Source organism: Balaenoptera musculus, chromosome 2 (assembly GCF_009873245.2).
Source record: "Balaenoptera musculus isolate JJ_BM4_2016_0621 chromosome 2, mBalMus1.pri.v3, whole genome shotgun sequence".
NCBI classification, from domain to species: Eukaryota; Metazoa; Chordata; class Mammalia; order Artiodactyla; family Balaenopteridae; genus Balaenoptera; species Balaenoptera musculus.
In genome coordinates this window covers 70,560,130-70,574,382 of record NC_045786.1, presented here as the reverse complement: position 1 = coordinate 70,574,382, position 14,253 = coordinate 70,560,130, and the positions used below count along the sequence as shown (strand labels likewise).

The following is a 14,253-nucleotide window of genomic DNA, read 5'->3' as shown; positions in this document are numbered from 1 at the left end:
TTACTATGCATTTGCTGAAAATGACTCAATATTGTCTACTTTATTATCTTAAAACTTTTTTTACACAGCTTATTAATTTGGCTCTGCTGTATTAAATCGTAATTGCCATTATTTGTAAAATTTGTGATACACCTTTTCCACTCGATTCTGCCTCATTAGTGTGCCTATGTTGTCAATTACACATTTGTGTGTAATCTTTTTTAAAAGTTCCAAACTTCATTTGGAAGTTAAATTTTTTTTTCATTGTTAGTTTTTAACCCAGAAAAATTATTTATTTATATTAATTATTAAAATAAGTATTTCAGTTCAACTACCAATTATGATTTACATAGGTATCACTGTAACTCCTGCTGTCTGCAGAAACTATTCAAATAAGCACATTAAAGCGCTTCATTATTGCATAGAAAAATAACTGAAACCTTCTGTTGACATAAACTAGACTGGTGATATGCTTATGTGTGATCCTGGAAATGACACGTGCACCCACCCTGTGCACTGCAGTACATCTTATATGATGTCATAATAAAAGTGAAATATAGTTTTACCAAAACCATAAAGTATTTAATGGAAATATATTTTATACTGCTTTAGTTAAATAAAATTTTATGTCAATTAAAATTTTAAAAGATTAAAATACATTTCCCCAGTTGCGTTAGTCACACTAGGACAGCTGTAGAGTCTGGAGAAACTTATTCACTTTAATGATGAACATTCCAAGAGATGAAGCAACTAGACCCAGTTAAGTCAGATTAGTTCAGAATGGAGCAAGGCCGTAAATGAATCTGTATTTCAATATATGAAAACGTTCCTTTAACAAATGTTAAATGCTGAATTCATGTCACACCAAAAAGAATTACTTTAATAAGAAAAAAATCAGTTATTTCATATAATCTGAAACAATGTTTCTTTAAACAAAGCAACCATTTTTTTGTAGAAGCTAAGGGGTTTACTTTTCAATGAGATATTCTAGCAGCATGTAAATACATGAAAGATGATCTGAATTTACTTTTAGACTTCATTCCCCAGATGAACACTAGCATTTGGAGTTATTTTTGTTTTGTTTTGAACACTGGGTATTCTTTTAACCAAAATACATGCATATATTTATGCAAACATAGAATGAAAATGTAAGCAGGAATTAGAGTAACAATACAATTTCATTCTTTAGTGAATGCCTGAGGTTCATGGAGGAACCAAGTGCCTTAAACCCAAATTTGCAGAGTAGACCTTACCCTCTTAACATTTATGCTGAGAGGAAGCAAGGAATTAAACCTTTTCACTAATTTAATTCCTTTATGTCTTTGTCATAAAACTGATAAGGAATTATTTTCCTGCCATTGCTGGTACTTTGATCATAGAGAAACGGTCTAGGATGTAAAAGGTAGCTTTTGCTATTTATAGAAACGTTAGGGATTGACCACGGGAGCTTGGAGAATACGTTAGAGACTCTTGATTGACAACATAGGCAGTCAATTAATGCGGAGGGGCGTGTTAAATAATTACATATATATTTTACTTAAAGTTTTCAAAAGCACTCGCTTACATTTTGAATTCTGTGAATAAGAGACACAAGCCATGCTTTTGTGTGTAATAATCTCTTTTTAAAAAAATTACTTTCCCCCATCCTATTCACAATTTTTTTATAGACTGGTTTCAGGTATGTAAGAAATGTTTTTTGGATTCTGCTAGAGATGACCTAATTTTTACTAATTGCTATGCATTCGAAGTTTTGTTTGCTCAGAATGGCAATGTTATTGTCATTATTCTTTGGTAGCTATAATAAGTGGTTTTGTACAAAGCTGCAGTTCAAAAGAATATTTTCGTACTAGCTTGTAAATTGTTTTTATTAAAAATGGCCTTATTCTAGGAAGAAAATTGAATGCTAATGTACAAGTTAAAGTTTATTATGTGTGATTCCTTATATTATTTGCTTATTGACTTGCTAAAACACACACACACACAATATCAGTTTTAAGGAACATCTTTAAATGTCTTTCTTCAAAGCGGTTATCGGTTTCCTGAAAGATGTAGCCACTGTTTTATACTTGTTTTCTAACACCTTGGAATGAAAAGATTCATTCTTCTCAACCATCTGAATTCAGTTTATTTAAATTAAATTATGTGTAAAATATATGGCTTTTAGTTTTTTAATTCAAATATCCCTACAGGTTAATTACTTTTTTCCTGCTTTTCTCTTAAATCTCTGCTCCCTGCAAACTCCCCATTAATTTGAGTTGGGAAGGATCACATTAAAGATTTAGGCTTCGCACTACATGAACAGAATTGGTGCTTTGTATTTCATTTTCCATGTACTATGCACCACTGAAAAGAATATAACACATGTAGTAGCGTATTTCATTTTTGAAAGAGGAATTGAAGAGCTTTTGAATAAAAATGTGTCAAGAAACGTGTTCATTGCCTACGTGGCTTTTTAAAAGGACTCTTAAAAAGCATTCCATTGTGGACTCCAAGTCCTCCTTAAACTCACCACTGACAGTAACTGCCTGCAGAGGCATGTGATCATCTTGGCAGTAGCCAGGCCTTTTAGTGATTTCATTGCTGTGGTTTCCTCAAGCTCTTCACACACATTGATTAATATTTTCCTTGCAGTTATCGCTGTGATGATTTTGTGATTAATGACACCAAGCTGGGACTGGTACAGAAAGTCAGAGAACACTTACAGAACTTGGAAAAGTAAGTAATAGGCCTGGGGAAAGAAGGGATGGAGTGGGGTTGAGGGGTCTTTCAGCATTTCTGAGTGGGATTTTTGTTTATGAGTTCCATAACTTCATCATGTTTTTAGTGTGATTGAAATGGGAACAAAATAAACTTTGGAGTTGGGTATCTGAAAATGCCCATAGTCAGTGATCATAGCTCAGCATTTATTTTGTTTAATATTTGTCATAAACCATATCCAAGGGCTCCAGAGCCTGTTTTTTAGTTATTATCCCACCAACCTAGAAGCTCCTCAGTTTATTTGCAAGGGGAATTTTGGTAGTGCAAGGGAAGGGCAAAAAATGATACAAAATCATTATAGAGTTACCTTCGATATTAGAAAATCCTTATCCAAATGTATTATGAGGTCTTCTTAGAAACTCTGAAATTTATGCATCAAGGGAAAATAGGTTTAATTATATTATTGTTCAGCGTGCATCTATGTGATAGCCCAAGATCCTGGTTTCTTCTTTTCCTTTTTTTGTTCGGGACGGTATTTATCACTTGAAAGTATAGGAAGCTGTGAAATACTTTGTCATCATAAAGAAATTAAACTGCTTAAGTGAATAGAATTATTTTTTGCTATAGCCAAACAGGTTAGTCAGATAAAACTCACTAGACCCAAAATTCAAGCAGTAAATAGAAACCCCAGTAGCAGTGTCTTTGAAGCTGCAGTGGATAGAAGCATGGCCCTGGAATGGTCTCTGACTCAGGTGAAATTTGTGTAAATCACCCCTAATCGTCAGGTGCCATCTAATTTATTTATTTTTTGTTGTGTTTTAAAAATCTTTATTGGAGTATAATTGCTTTACAACATCTTATTTATTTTGACAGTCGATGTATAAATGGTATTGTGAGAACATGCCACAAGTGGGAGTCCTTTAGCAAACTTACATGTGAAGCCAACAGAGTATTTTAAATTTGAGTGCTGAGAGGGAATAACCTAAGTCCTTTGAGTGAAACACTGTCTAGCTTTGGTTAACCAAAGTCTCTGTGCATGTCTCTGTCTAAATAGACTATAAGCTGATAAGGGAAGAATTGATTTCTTTGAAATCTAAGCTAATTAGAACAATCTGGGTTTAAGTGCGCTTTGGCTTGTCATCTTGGGGCTCCTCACTTTTTCAAAGCGCCTCCTCCCTTTTAATTTGAACAAAGCAGCAGGAGCATATCTAGGGTTAGGGACACAGGTATAGACACACAGATCTAGAATATTGAATTTGGTCTGAAATAATCACAATTAACTGTGAAGTAGGAGATTCCTGCAGTAATTTATGTAAATATCACTCTTTGGTGTGGTGATGTCATTGTAAAGATCTTACTAACGTGATTCTTTGTTATAGAAGTAGGTAGCTACCAAATTATTTCTTCCTACCATTTATAGTTTTCTCTAAGAAAAGACTATCATCTCAATGACAAATAAATTCATCAGAACTAAGTCAAAGGGAAAACCGGACGTTCAAGAACCTGCATGCATTTATGCAGATATTGAATCTTTTATTTTCATTTATTTCTTCATCAGGTAAAAGATGTCACACAGACTGCCTTGTCTACACTTCTCCTTGGCCCCATTGAAAAAGCTACCTTGCAATCCTTTTTCTATGTCGATAAACATTACCTAAATTTATTTTTATTTTTTCAAACATAGCCTTTAATCTGTAATGGAAGCTACAATGAAAGAACTATGATTACATTTGAGTTTTACTTTAGACTGTTAGCGTATCCTCTGGAGAAGCACTGCGCACCAGAAACGTTGTATTAATCTACACTGTCCAGTATGGTTGCCACTAGACACATGTGACTGTTGAGCACTTGAAAATTAGCTAGTGTGACGAGGAACTGAATTTTACATTTTTAAGTTTAATTAATTTAAATTTATTAGCCACATGTTGTGAGCAGCTACCATATTAAATAGCGTGGATCTAAAGGATTCTGCCATTTTGAGAATCATTGATGGTAAAATTTCATAACATATTTTTAAAAAGCTAAATGCTTTTTTTGTATAGGTTAAAACTAAAAGTTAACTATTAGGCATTGTCACAGTATATACACTGTGCTCGTGACTGAACTTCTTTACCTACAGAATTTGTGAAGGAATAACTTAACATCGTAGTACATATGGGATTCTCTCTTCTTACCTTGTAGTCACCAGTACACTGAGAGGGACATACATTTCTGAAGACATTTTTCCTAAGAATATTTTTAGATTTGAAACAGCTGACTGTCACTAGATCTGATGCTCTAAAGACAGTTCATGTGGAAATTCTGGAAAGAAAATAATTACGTATTTCTTTGGATTAGCCTGGTACTTTGGAAGATGGGAAAGAGTTGGTAGACTTAAAAAGTCTATGTTGTTTAACAGTAACTTTCACTTCCTTTAGATTAGTTCCCCTGATACATAATAATTTTAAAGTGACCCTTGACGATAGGAATTATTTTCTAATAAATTTCAACTTAATATCTCTTTCAATGAGAAACATTAGATAATTTAAATTCTGAATTATGTGCTAATTAGGATTTGTTTTAGAATATGCTTTGTAGCATAGCTGAATCAAATGAATTGATATATGCCTATGTGCCTATAACTTATTTATCATTCTGCAAACTCAGATTATATCATCATCTATTACAACATATTAACAAAACATGATACCTTTATCAAAATTAAGAAAGAAGTGGCATAGTATTTGAGACTTAATGTTAAATCTCAGAATAATCATGTCAGACCAGCGTTTTTCTTTTTTATGAGTAGTGGGTGTTCTCCTGTTTGAAGCTTCACCATTGATTAGGTAGATAGAGCGGTGGAGGAGAGGGCCTGTCCGACAGACCACATCCACTTGGCCAGCTTTTCTGGGCAGCGCCTGGGGGTGGCAGCCTCCAGTGCCACCCTGCTGGAGGAGCAGTGGGGATTTCCAAGGGAAGTGGAACTCCTCAGTTACTTGAAATGCTTGTGGGCCACAGTGGCCTAACGGGTCACTTCCTGGCCTGGCTAAGCCGCCAGGCGGGGCTCCATGCCCTAGATACTTAGAACAGCCATGTTTACTCTATCCGGCTGTGCAGTGCTGTGTGTGTATGAATGTCTTTTTGACTGTCTGTTTGTGCTTTAATAGCTCAGCTTTCACAGCTGACAGGCATAGGAAAAGAAAACTTTTGGAAAACTCATCACTGAACAGCAAGTTACTAAAAGTAAATGTAAGTAATTAAAATGTATTCAAATATAAGAATTGGTTGAGATCTAGTCACTGTTTGATTACAATTCTAACATTAATGTTGCCCTTTATAAACTTTTATAAATGTATGCCTTGGATTTGGAATATCTTACAAAGTGTTTGCTACTTGTACTAACGATTCTTGACGTGACTAAACACCCCAGCGAGTCTGTCAGTGCCTTCCTTCCATCAGGGTGACTACCGTGCTCCTCCGCCTCAGCAGGCATTTGTTCTTAACGCCTGCTCATGTACCTTATTACTCCATCTCTACAGGATCCCAAAGATCCTTGCTTCCTTCTGTTAAAGGTCCCTAGTGCAAATTCTGTGGGTCTGGGGCTTCCCTGGTGGTGCAGTGGTTAAGAATCCGCCTGCCAATGCAGGGGACACGGGTTCGAGCCCTGGTTCGGGAAGATCCCACGTGCGGCGGAGCAACTAAGCCCGTGTGCCACAACTACTGAGCCTGTGCTCTAGAGCCCGTGAGCCACAACTACTGAGCCTGTGTGCCACAACTACTGAAGCCCGTGCGCCTAGAGCCCGTGCTCTGCAACAAGAGAAGCCACCGCAATGAGAAGCCTGTGCACCTCAACTAGAGAAGGCCCGCACGTAGCAACAAAGACCCAACACAGCCAAAAAATAAATAAATAAAAAAAAAAAAAAAAAAAAGCTTTGGGTCTGAAGTTTTGGTAAGTTTTATTCCTTAGGACTTCATTAATACAATTTCACCATAAAAGAATATGCTTCCTCATTCTGATACCCATCTCTTACCAGATGTATGGCCATTAATGGAGTAACAAAGTTTAAAGATGACTAAATATTGTAAAATATACCAGTAATTTTGTCCTGCATCTACCTCTCTGCTCTCATGCTAGCTGTGTTTAGACACACAATTAAGTATTACAATTTTGTGGAAGAAAGAGCTAAAGTGATACTTTGGGTTGGATGGGTAGATTCACTAACCGTGTGTAGTATTCAGACATCACAGTGCATTTGTACAGCTAATCAAAAAACGAAGCCTTAGTCTTTAAGGGAAGTTCAGGTAGTTTTTTCAGATTGATATTCCATTGCTAGGAAAACATGTATTGGTCATTTGCATGGCTTAGAGTTAAAAGCTGGGGGACAGAAATACTTGGTATGTTTATATTTTTTCCAATTTGTAGTAGCTTTAATAGAGTCTTATGATGGCATTAAGTCTTAAACTTATTTCTTTTAAGGATCTTCCTGGTTTTTGCATTGTGTACTCCACAGTACTTTTTTTTTTTTTTTTTCACAGTACTTATTAATGGTGACTTCCTCATAAGCTTCCATTTAGAACAATCCTAGGATCCGAAACAGCCTTCTAAAAATATCCAGACACGTTTACAGAGAGTAGAAAGAGAATTTGAAATATTTGTTGGACTGAAAAGTATCAATTCCGAACTGGCTTGTTGCTAGAGTTTCAAATATAGGCCTTTGTTCTTCTTTGATGTTGAAACAGTTGGCCTTCTCTTGGTATTACTGAAGGCCACCTCTTGTTCCATTTTACAGGGAAGCACCACTGCCATTTGTGCCACAGGCCTTCGGAATTTGGGGAACACGTGTTTCATGAACGCCATCCTTCAGTCACTCAGGTACTGTTACAGTCAGAGCTTAAGTATCTGACGTTAGTTTCTGGTGGAATGGTTACGAGCAAAGTCTCTGGGTTCAGATCCTATCTCTGCCACTAACTCTAGCCTAGTAACTTGGGGCAAGTTACCTCAGTTCCCTGTGCCTTAGTTTTCTCATCAGTGAAATTGGGGATAATAGTCTACCTCACGGGGTAGTCGGGAAGATATTATATAATTTACATAAAGTGCTTAGAACAGTGCCTAGCAGTAAATAACTGTTAGCTGTTATTATTTAGTTCCTGTTCCTTCTTGAATAGGCTTGAGCACAGGCCAGCAAACTTCTGTAAAAGGCCAGATTAAATAAATATTTTTAATCTTTGCATGCCACATCCAGGCCTTCTCACACATTCTTCTCCTCCCTTCAACACTCCTCTCCCTTTTAAACAACTCTTTAAAAATATAAAACTCACCTTAAAAATGTAAAAGTTCACTGGCCCAGGGTCAGATTTGTCCTGTGGGCCATAGTTTGCAGACCCCTGGGCTATAAGGAAACTTGTTCAGATAACTTAGTTCAATCATTAGTTGAGTCTTAAGTATGGTCATAAGATCAGATGTTTAGAAGATCTTCAAAATGTAAGATGAGCAGGGACTTCCCTGGCGGTACAGCGGTTAAGACTCTGTGCTTCCACTGCAGGGGGCTCAGGTTCGATTCCTGGTCAGGGAACTAAGATCCCACATGCCGCGTGGCCAAAAAAAAAAAGAGTAAGATGAGCAGGAAAAATAAAATAGACAACAAGGCTGACCTAAGTTATACAGAAGAAATTATTTAGAAAGTTGCATACTTTTAGATTTTAATGTGGTATCAAAGACCACAGTAAATTATTTTCCCAAGGCCACCTTGCTAATAAGGAACAGAAGCCATGTGTGATCTCTCTTTAAAGGTACTGGCTTTCAGCTTATCTAGTCTTGCTCAAAGAAGAAATTCTAGTCACTCCTGAATTCTCCTTGTTACTCTGTATAGTGTATTTAAACAATATGGTTGGTTTCATGGTTTGCTTTTATTTGAGGAAATTATTGAACACTTGGGAACAAAGACCCTGAAAAGAAAGAAATGGTGACAGTCTATAGATGGGAAGGGGGAATTGAGGATTTCTAGAACAGAGATTTTGCTTTAAAGCCTTTGTTTATTTTTGCAAAGTCATCTACTTACATTCTCTTTTTAAAAAATATTTATTTATTTATTTATTTGGTTGTGCTGGGTCTTAGTTGCAGCAGGCGGGCTCCTTAGTTGTGGCTCCAGGGCTCCTAAGTTGTGGCATGCAAACTCTTAGTTGCAGCATGCATGTGGGATCTAGTTCCCTGACCAGGGATTGAACCCGGGCCCCCTGCATTGGGAGTGCAGAGTCTTACTCACTGTGCCACCAGGGAAGTCCCCCTTATATTGTTTTCTTGGAGTAAATGAGGAAGCTTAATGAAGAAATGCAATGTTAAGAGATTGCATTGAGTACCATTTTAATGAGAAATTGAAATATCACATTTTCAAAATCCATATACTGTATAGGTCTCATAGTGCTTTCTTTACTTCTCCGTACATTTAAAAACTAATAATTTTTTTTCCCTTCCTTTTAAAATAGTAACATTGAGCAGTTTTGCTGTTATTTCAAAGAACTGCCTGCTGTGGAGTTAAGGAATGGGAAGACAGCAGGAAGGCGAATGTACCACACCAGGAGCCAGGGGGACAACAATGTGTGAGTCTAAGAATATGTCCTTTCTGGCTTTGAGCTACAGAACAAATGACTCTTACTGGTGATTTCCATTGCATTATCTGAGTTAATAGGCACGTGCATTAAAAAAATTAAAAAACCACCAAAACAACTCTCAATTGTGTTTAAGTATCTAGCTAGCAATCTTAATAATTGTTGGAATTCTTTTATTTCTATTTACCTAGTAGGCAGGACAAATGTAGCGCTCTGCTCGTGGAGTCTGTGGATTTGGGCATTCTAAAATTGACATCTATGAAGGAAATACAGTTCTAGGTATAGACCGGCATGAATATCATTAGTCTTTGTGAATTGATTTGTCTGATAGGGTTAGGTAAACCTGTCTTGGATAATTAAATTAATTTGTAGTTATCAAATTAATTATGGAGCAATACAGTCAATTTTTAGTTGATATGGAAGGGGAAAAAAATTGAGAAGTGATTATTGATAGCCAAACCAATATATATTCAAATTCAGTGCAGCCATGTTCTCTTTGGGGTTCAGAAAGATGTATCATATTATCATAACCGTAAGGGGTATCTTAACATTACTGAAATAGGGCTACGATTTATCATCTGTATGTATTTTAATGTAGTGTTTTCCCTGCCTGCCCATCCCTGCTCCCACACACCCCATCCCCACACATTCTGAAAAGCCGTCTTATAATCTGACAGTGTTCTGCCTAGATGCCTGAGGGAGAATAGGATAGGCCGTGTTAGAATAGTGTGTAGTGTGGAGTACGCAGTGAAGCCAGGCATTGGAGCAGGGATGGAATGATATCACTAGAAGTGGTGTTTTAAGAGTTTACTTTGGTAGCAGCATTAGGATGAGCTGGAACGTGCCTGCATTCAAGGAGGCTCTTCACTTTATAGTAATTGGTTAGAGGGAACAGCCGTGAAATGAAGAGGAAAAAATACATGTGCACAAAAGTTAAGGGAAGAATTAGTAGTACTTGACGCATCAGTGTCATTTAGGGTTTAGTTACGAATTATAGAAATTGCCACTGGCCATTTTAGGCAGAAAAGGAATTTATTGAAAGTCTGTTGGTGAGCTTACCATTACTGGATGGGGGGAAAATCAGGTCTGGAGTCTAGGCATCCATGAGGGTGTCCCATTAGGACCGCCGTCCATGCTGCACCGCAGTTCCCATTGGCAGCACTGCTGGAGTTGGGTGCTGGGTGGGTGCTGCCGTTACTGCTGCCCCTGCACTCCTGACTGTGCCCTTTGCCACCACAAACAATCTGGCACTGTTCCAGCTTCAGCTAGGCATACCCAGGCCATGCATCTGAGTCCTGGCTTCAAGGGGGAGCGGGCGGGGGCTGAGAGAGCAAGTACCTGGCCTTTTCAGCTTCCACAGTAGGAGGCAGGCTTTGACTCTTAAGGTGGGGTTCCTCAACCATAGGATGAGGGTTCAGGTACTAGGAAGTAAAAAATATGATTTGTATCTCAGGGACCTACTGGATAACAGGGGTTGAGAAAGAAGATAGTGAGATTCTCTGTGATATCAACCAGGTATCCACGAGTATGGTAGCTGTATCTACACATACAGTCACTGAAGTTGAGGAGGTGTGTAAGTTTACCTGCATGCCTGGAAGACCAAAACTAACGGTGACTTAAACGTCCGTGGTTTATCTTCTCACGTAAAAGTTGGAGGTTATCCATCTAGGTTTGTTTCACACAATCACTGGGCTCCTCTGGCTTTCTGTCCCACCAGCCCTGGGTGAGACTCTTATCCACGTCATCCGCAATGGTGCTGGCGCACCACCGTTTCGTCCTCATTCTAGCTGGAAGGCAGAAGGAAGGGGTGAATAAGAAGGACCACTCTTTCCCTTTAAGGGAATTTGTCAAAAGTTGGGCACACTCAAATTTTTTTTATTCCAGGAGCTCATGTGCCAAGAAAAAAATGGAAGTTGTATTCCTGTGAGAGAAGGGGCGATTGGAGACTGAGGGGCAGTAGGGAGGGTACGGAGAGCAGGTTTAGGACACAGTGAGTTAGAAGAGACAAGAGGGCAGCCAGTAGAAAATTCCTGCTGGAACCTGGAGACAGCTGAATAAAAGTGGTCATGAGAAAAATCTGGAGTTTAGATTTGGATTTGAGAGTCATTGGTATAGAGGTGAGTGTTGAAGCTTTGTGGCCAGATGAACTCTGCGGCAGAGGTGAGCAGACAGTCACGCGCCGAGGTCTGGGAAGTGCGCTCCTAGAGAGGGGCGGGAAGGAGAAAGGCAAGAGATGGAGAAAGAGATTCTGTTACTTGTTTTACGGGTTTTTTTGAAACATTACATTCTTAGGTAATTGGTTTGTAACTTATCCATTGCTTTATTTTACAAGTGTGGCAGTACTTTGGCATACTCAGAGTTCACCATATAGTTAAAAAACTAGTCTTGTCTGTAATTACTGCTATTTGTATGGGTTTTGAGATGCTGTACGTAGCTGTCAGGTTTAGTTCAGAAGAGACCAAACTCTTTTTATGTTTTCATTTTTTATTTGTGGATTTTAGACAGTTTGTCATTGTGTATTGAAATAGCAGCCTCTCACTGATGCTGAGGGTCTCATCATCCCCTGCTCTTTTCTAGGTCTTTGGTGGAAGAGTTTAGAAAGACACTCTGTGCATTATGGCAAGGTAGCCAGACTGCATTTAGCCCAGAGTCCTTATTTTATGTTGTTTGGAAGATTATGCCGAATTTTAGGTAAGTATTATTTAATGAAGGATATTTAAAACATTAATATTAGTCTTTACACTGTTCCTGAAACAATTTCCAACAAAGTGGTGGTATTCTCAATAATGAAACCGGTGTTTTGTTTTTTAAGGAGAAGAGCAGAAGTTGGATATATCCTACTAGACGAATGTGTTTAAATAATAGATAGGCCTTAGAAAAATCTTTAACAAAAGGCAGGGCATTTTGTTGTTATAAAAACAAAGCCCTTATAAATAACTTACGTGCTCTAGGAAAACATACTGGACAAAATTTCCTTGATTTTTTTCAAAATCTTATACAGAGTAATTATCATCATATACTGTCCTGTTATTTCAGCTAAAAAAAAAAAATCCAAATGTAATCAGTAGAAAACCATGGTATCGTATCCACTGTTCTGGTCTGGGTTCTGAAGACCTCACAAGACTGTAGCTAAGTCCATTGGGATTCATTCGCTTTCCAGAAGGTAACACAATTAGCACATCATCTCCTAATGTGGTTATAGAGTCACAGCGTTTCCCGTGTTCTTTATCTGGTCTCGCTTGAGTGGGGAAACAGCCCTGCTGTCAGAGAAACCTACCTCTTCTCCTAAGCTAGTCCCCCCCGTAGGTAACAGCAGATCTGAAGCTCTACGGGTGCTTGACGGCAGCCTTTGCCACCTTCTGCTGATTTTATCTTTCTGAAGCACGTCATGGTTCCTACTAGTCATGATTTGGGCACCTTATGTACAGCCCTCTCCTTTTTAAAAACCAGCAGGCTCTAGTAAAACTCAGCAATATATCTTGCTTTACTCTCTCAGAGTGGTTTAGATATATTGGTAGTATGGAGAAATGTCTAAAGGGTAACAGCTTCAAAGGACTATAATTTGTTGCCTTACCAAAGAGTCTAGCCTTGAGGATCAGACATAATTGACTATTGTTAACCCTGGTCTTTGTTTTGAAGGGAATTTCTTTTATATTTCATGTTATTTAAATCTCTCCTGAGAAGGAGAGAATAATTTTGTAAGAATTTTAGAATTTCCTGACTCTAAATAGGAAAGGTAGAAGTGATTAAGTTACTGCTAATCACGTCTGGACTTGCTATAAAATGTCTAACAATCACCTACTTAGACTCTTGATAGGGATTTAATCTTTGTGTTTGGTTATTATATAAAAATTGCTTCCATTTGTTGAATGTCTATTATGTGTCGAGCACTTTAGGTATTTTATATCTGATCTTCATTAAGAAACACAACAAAATTCCCATCAGGGTAAGAAGTGTTAGCCCCATCTGAAAGAAGACAGAACTGAGACAGAGGAGAGTAGTTTGTTCAGTTTTATACATCTATTAGGTGTTGGGACCAGAATTAGAACCCAGGTCTTTGTGGTGTTGGTCAGCGATAGATGTGTTAACAGTAATTTGTCCGCATGCCCCAGTGAGGCCCACCAACCACCTTTATACTCTTCTACTTGGTTGCCATGGTGACTCAGTTCCCTCTTCATTTAATAGAATTCTACTTTTCATCTAAATCTGCCCGTATCTCTGCTCTTTCTAGTTTCTTTAGCCCAGCTGTGAGCATGATTAAGTTTTTAGCTGCTTAATTTTACTCATTCTATTATTCCTACCAATGAAGGGAAAGAACTTTTGGAATAGGTAACCAGGTTGAGAAATTTGTATGGTGTTTCTGGAGTGATTTCTATTACATATGAACTCTTAGATTTCCTTAATGACTGATCAGAATAGGATGTCTGTGTGTTCTTAGCAGAACTTTCTCTTCATTCTGTAGTAATTCAGATTGTTCCTTACTTTCATGTAATCAGAGAATAATTTTCTCTTGGTTAGCTCTAGATCTTGAGATTATATCATGAATAAAGTTTTAGTGCAGGGTCACTGCACAATGCCCAGGTGTGAGGTAGGGTTTTCTTCTCGTAATTGTTACTCCTATTATGTGTACAGGGTAAAAGTTCTTATAACATGCCGACGTGGAAATGCAATGAGTCTTGAATTATGTTTGTATTTATAATCCCAAAGTAAAATTTTTTAAAGTTTAGAAAGCCCATTTTCCTTGATTAACATATGACAGTATCTAGGGAGTGTGATACCTTGGAATGAAATAAGAGGAGCCTGGAGAGTTCCCTGGTGGCCTAGTAATTAGGATCCCAGGCTTTCACTGCTGTGGCCTGGGTTCAATCCCTGGTCGGGGAACTGAGATCCCGTAAGCTGCGCGGCATGGCCAAGGGGGAAAAAAATGTGAGGAGCCTGAAATACAATCATGCATGTAGAAGTAGGAACAACTTTCATTTATTAAATAAATGC

At 37.9% G+C, this 14,253-nt stretch overlaps 1 protein-coding gene across 7 annotated transcripts in view; it reads left to right on the top strand.

Annotated features, from left to right (window-relative positions):
* USP3 (ubiquitin specific peptidase 3) overlaps positions 1 to 14,253 on the top strand; it is a 227,306-nt gene that overhangs the window by 168,590 nt on the left and 44,463 nt on the right. For 6 of the 7 annotated variants that reach the window (XM_036841463.1, XM_036841465.1, XM_036841462.1 and 3 more), the window contains 5 exons: positions 2,611 to 2,694; positions 5,823 to 5,904; positions 7,446 to 7,528; positions 9,139 to 9,252; positions 11,839 to 11,952. In XM_036841463.1, the coding sequence (XP_036697358.1) occupies positions 2,611 to 2,694; positions 5,823 to 5,904; positions 7,446 to 7,528; positions 9,139 to 9,252; positions 11,839 to 11,952 (477 nt within the window). The remainder of the gene's footprint in view (positions 1 to 2,610; positions 2,695 to 5,822; positions 5,905 to 7,445; positions 7,529 to 9,138; positions 9,253 to 11,838; positions 11,953 to 14,253) is intronic. The other variant, XM_036841461.1, reaches the window with a different exon arrangement.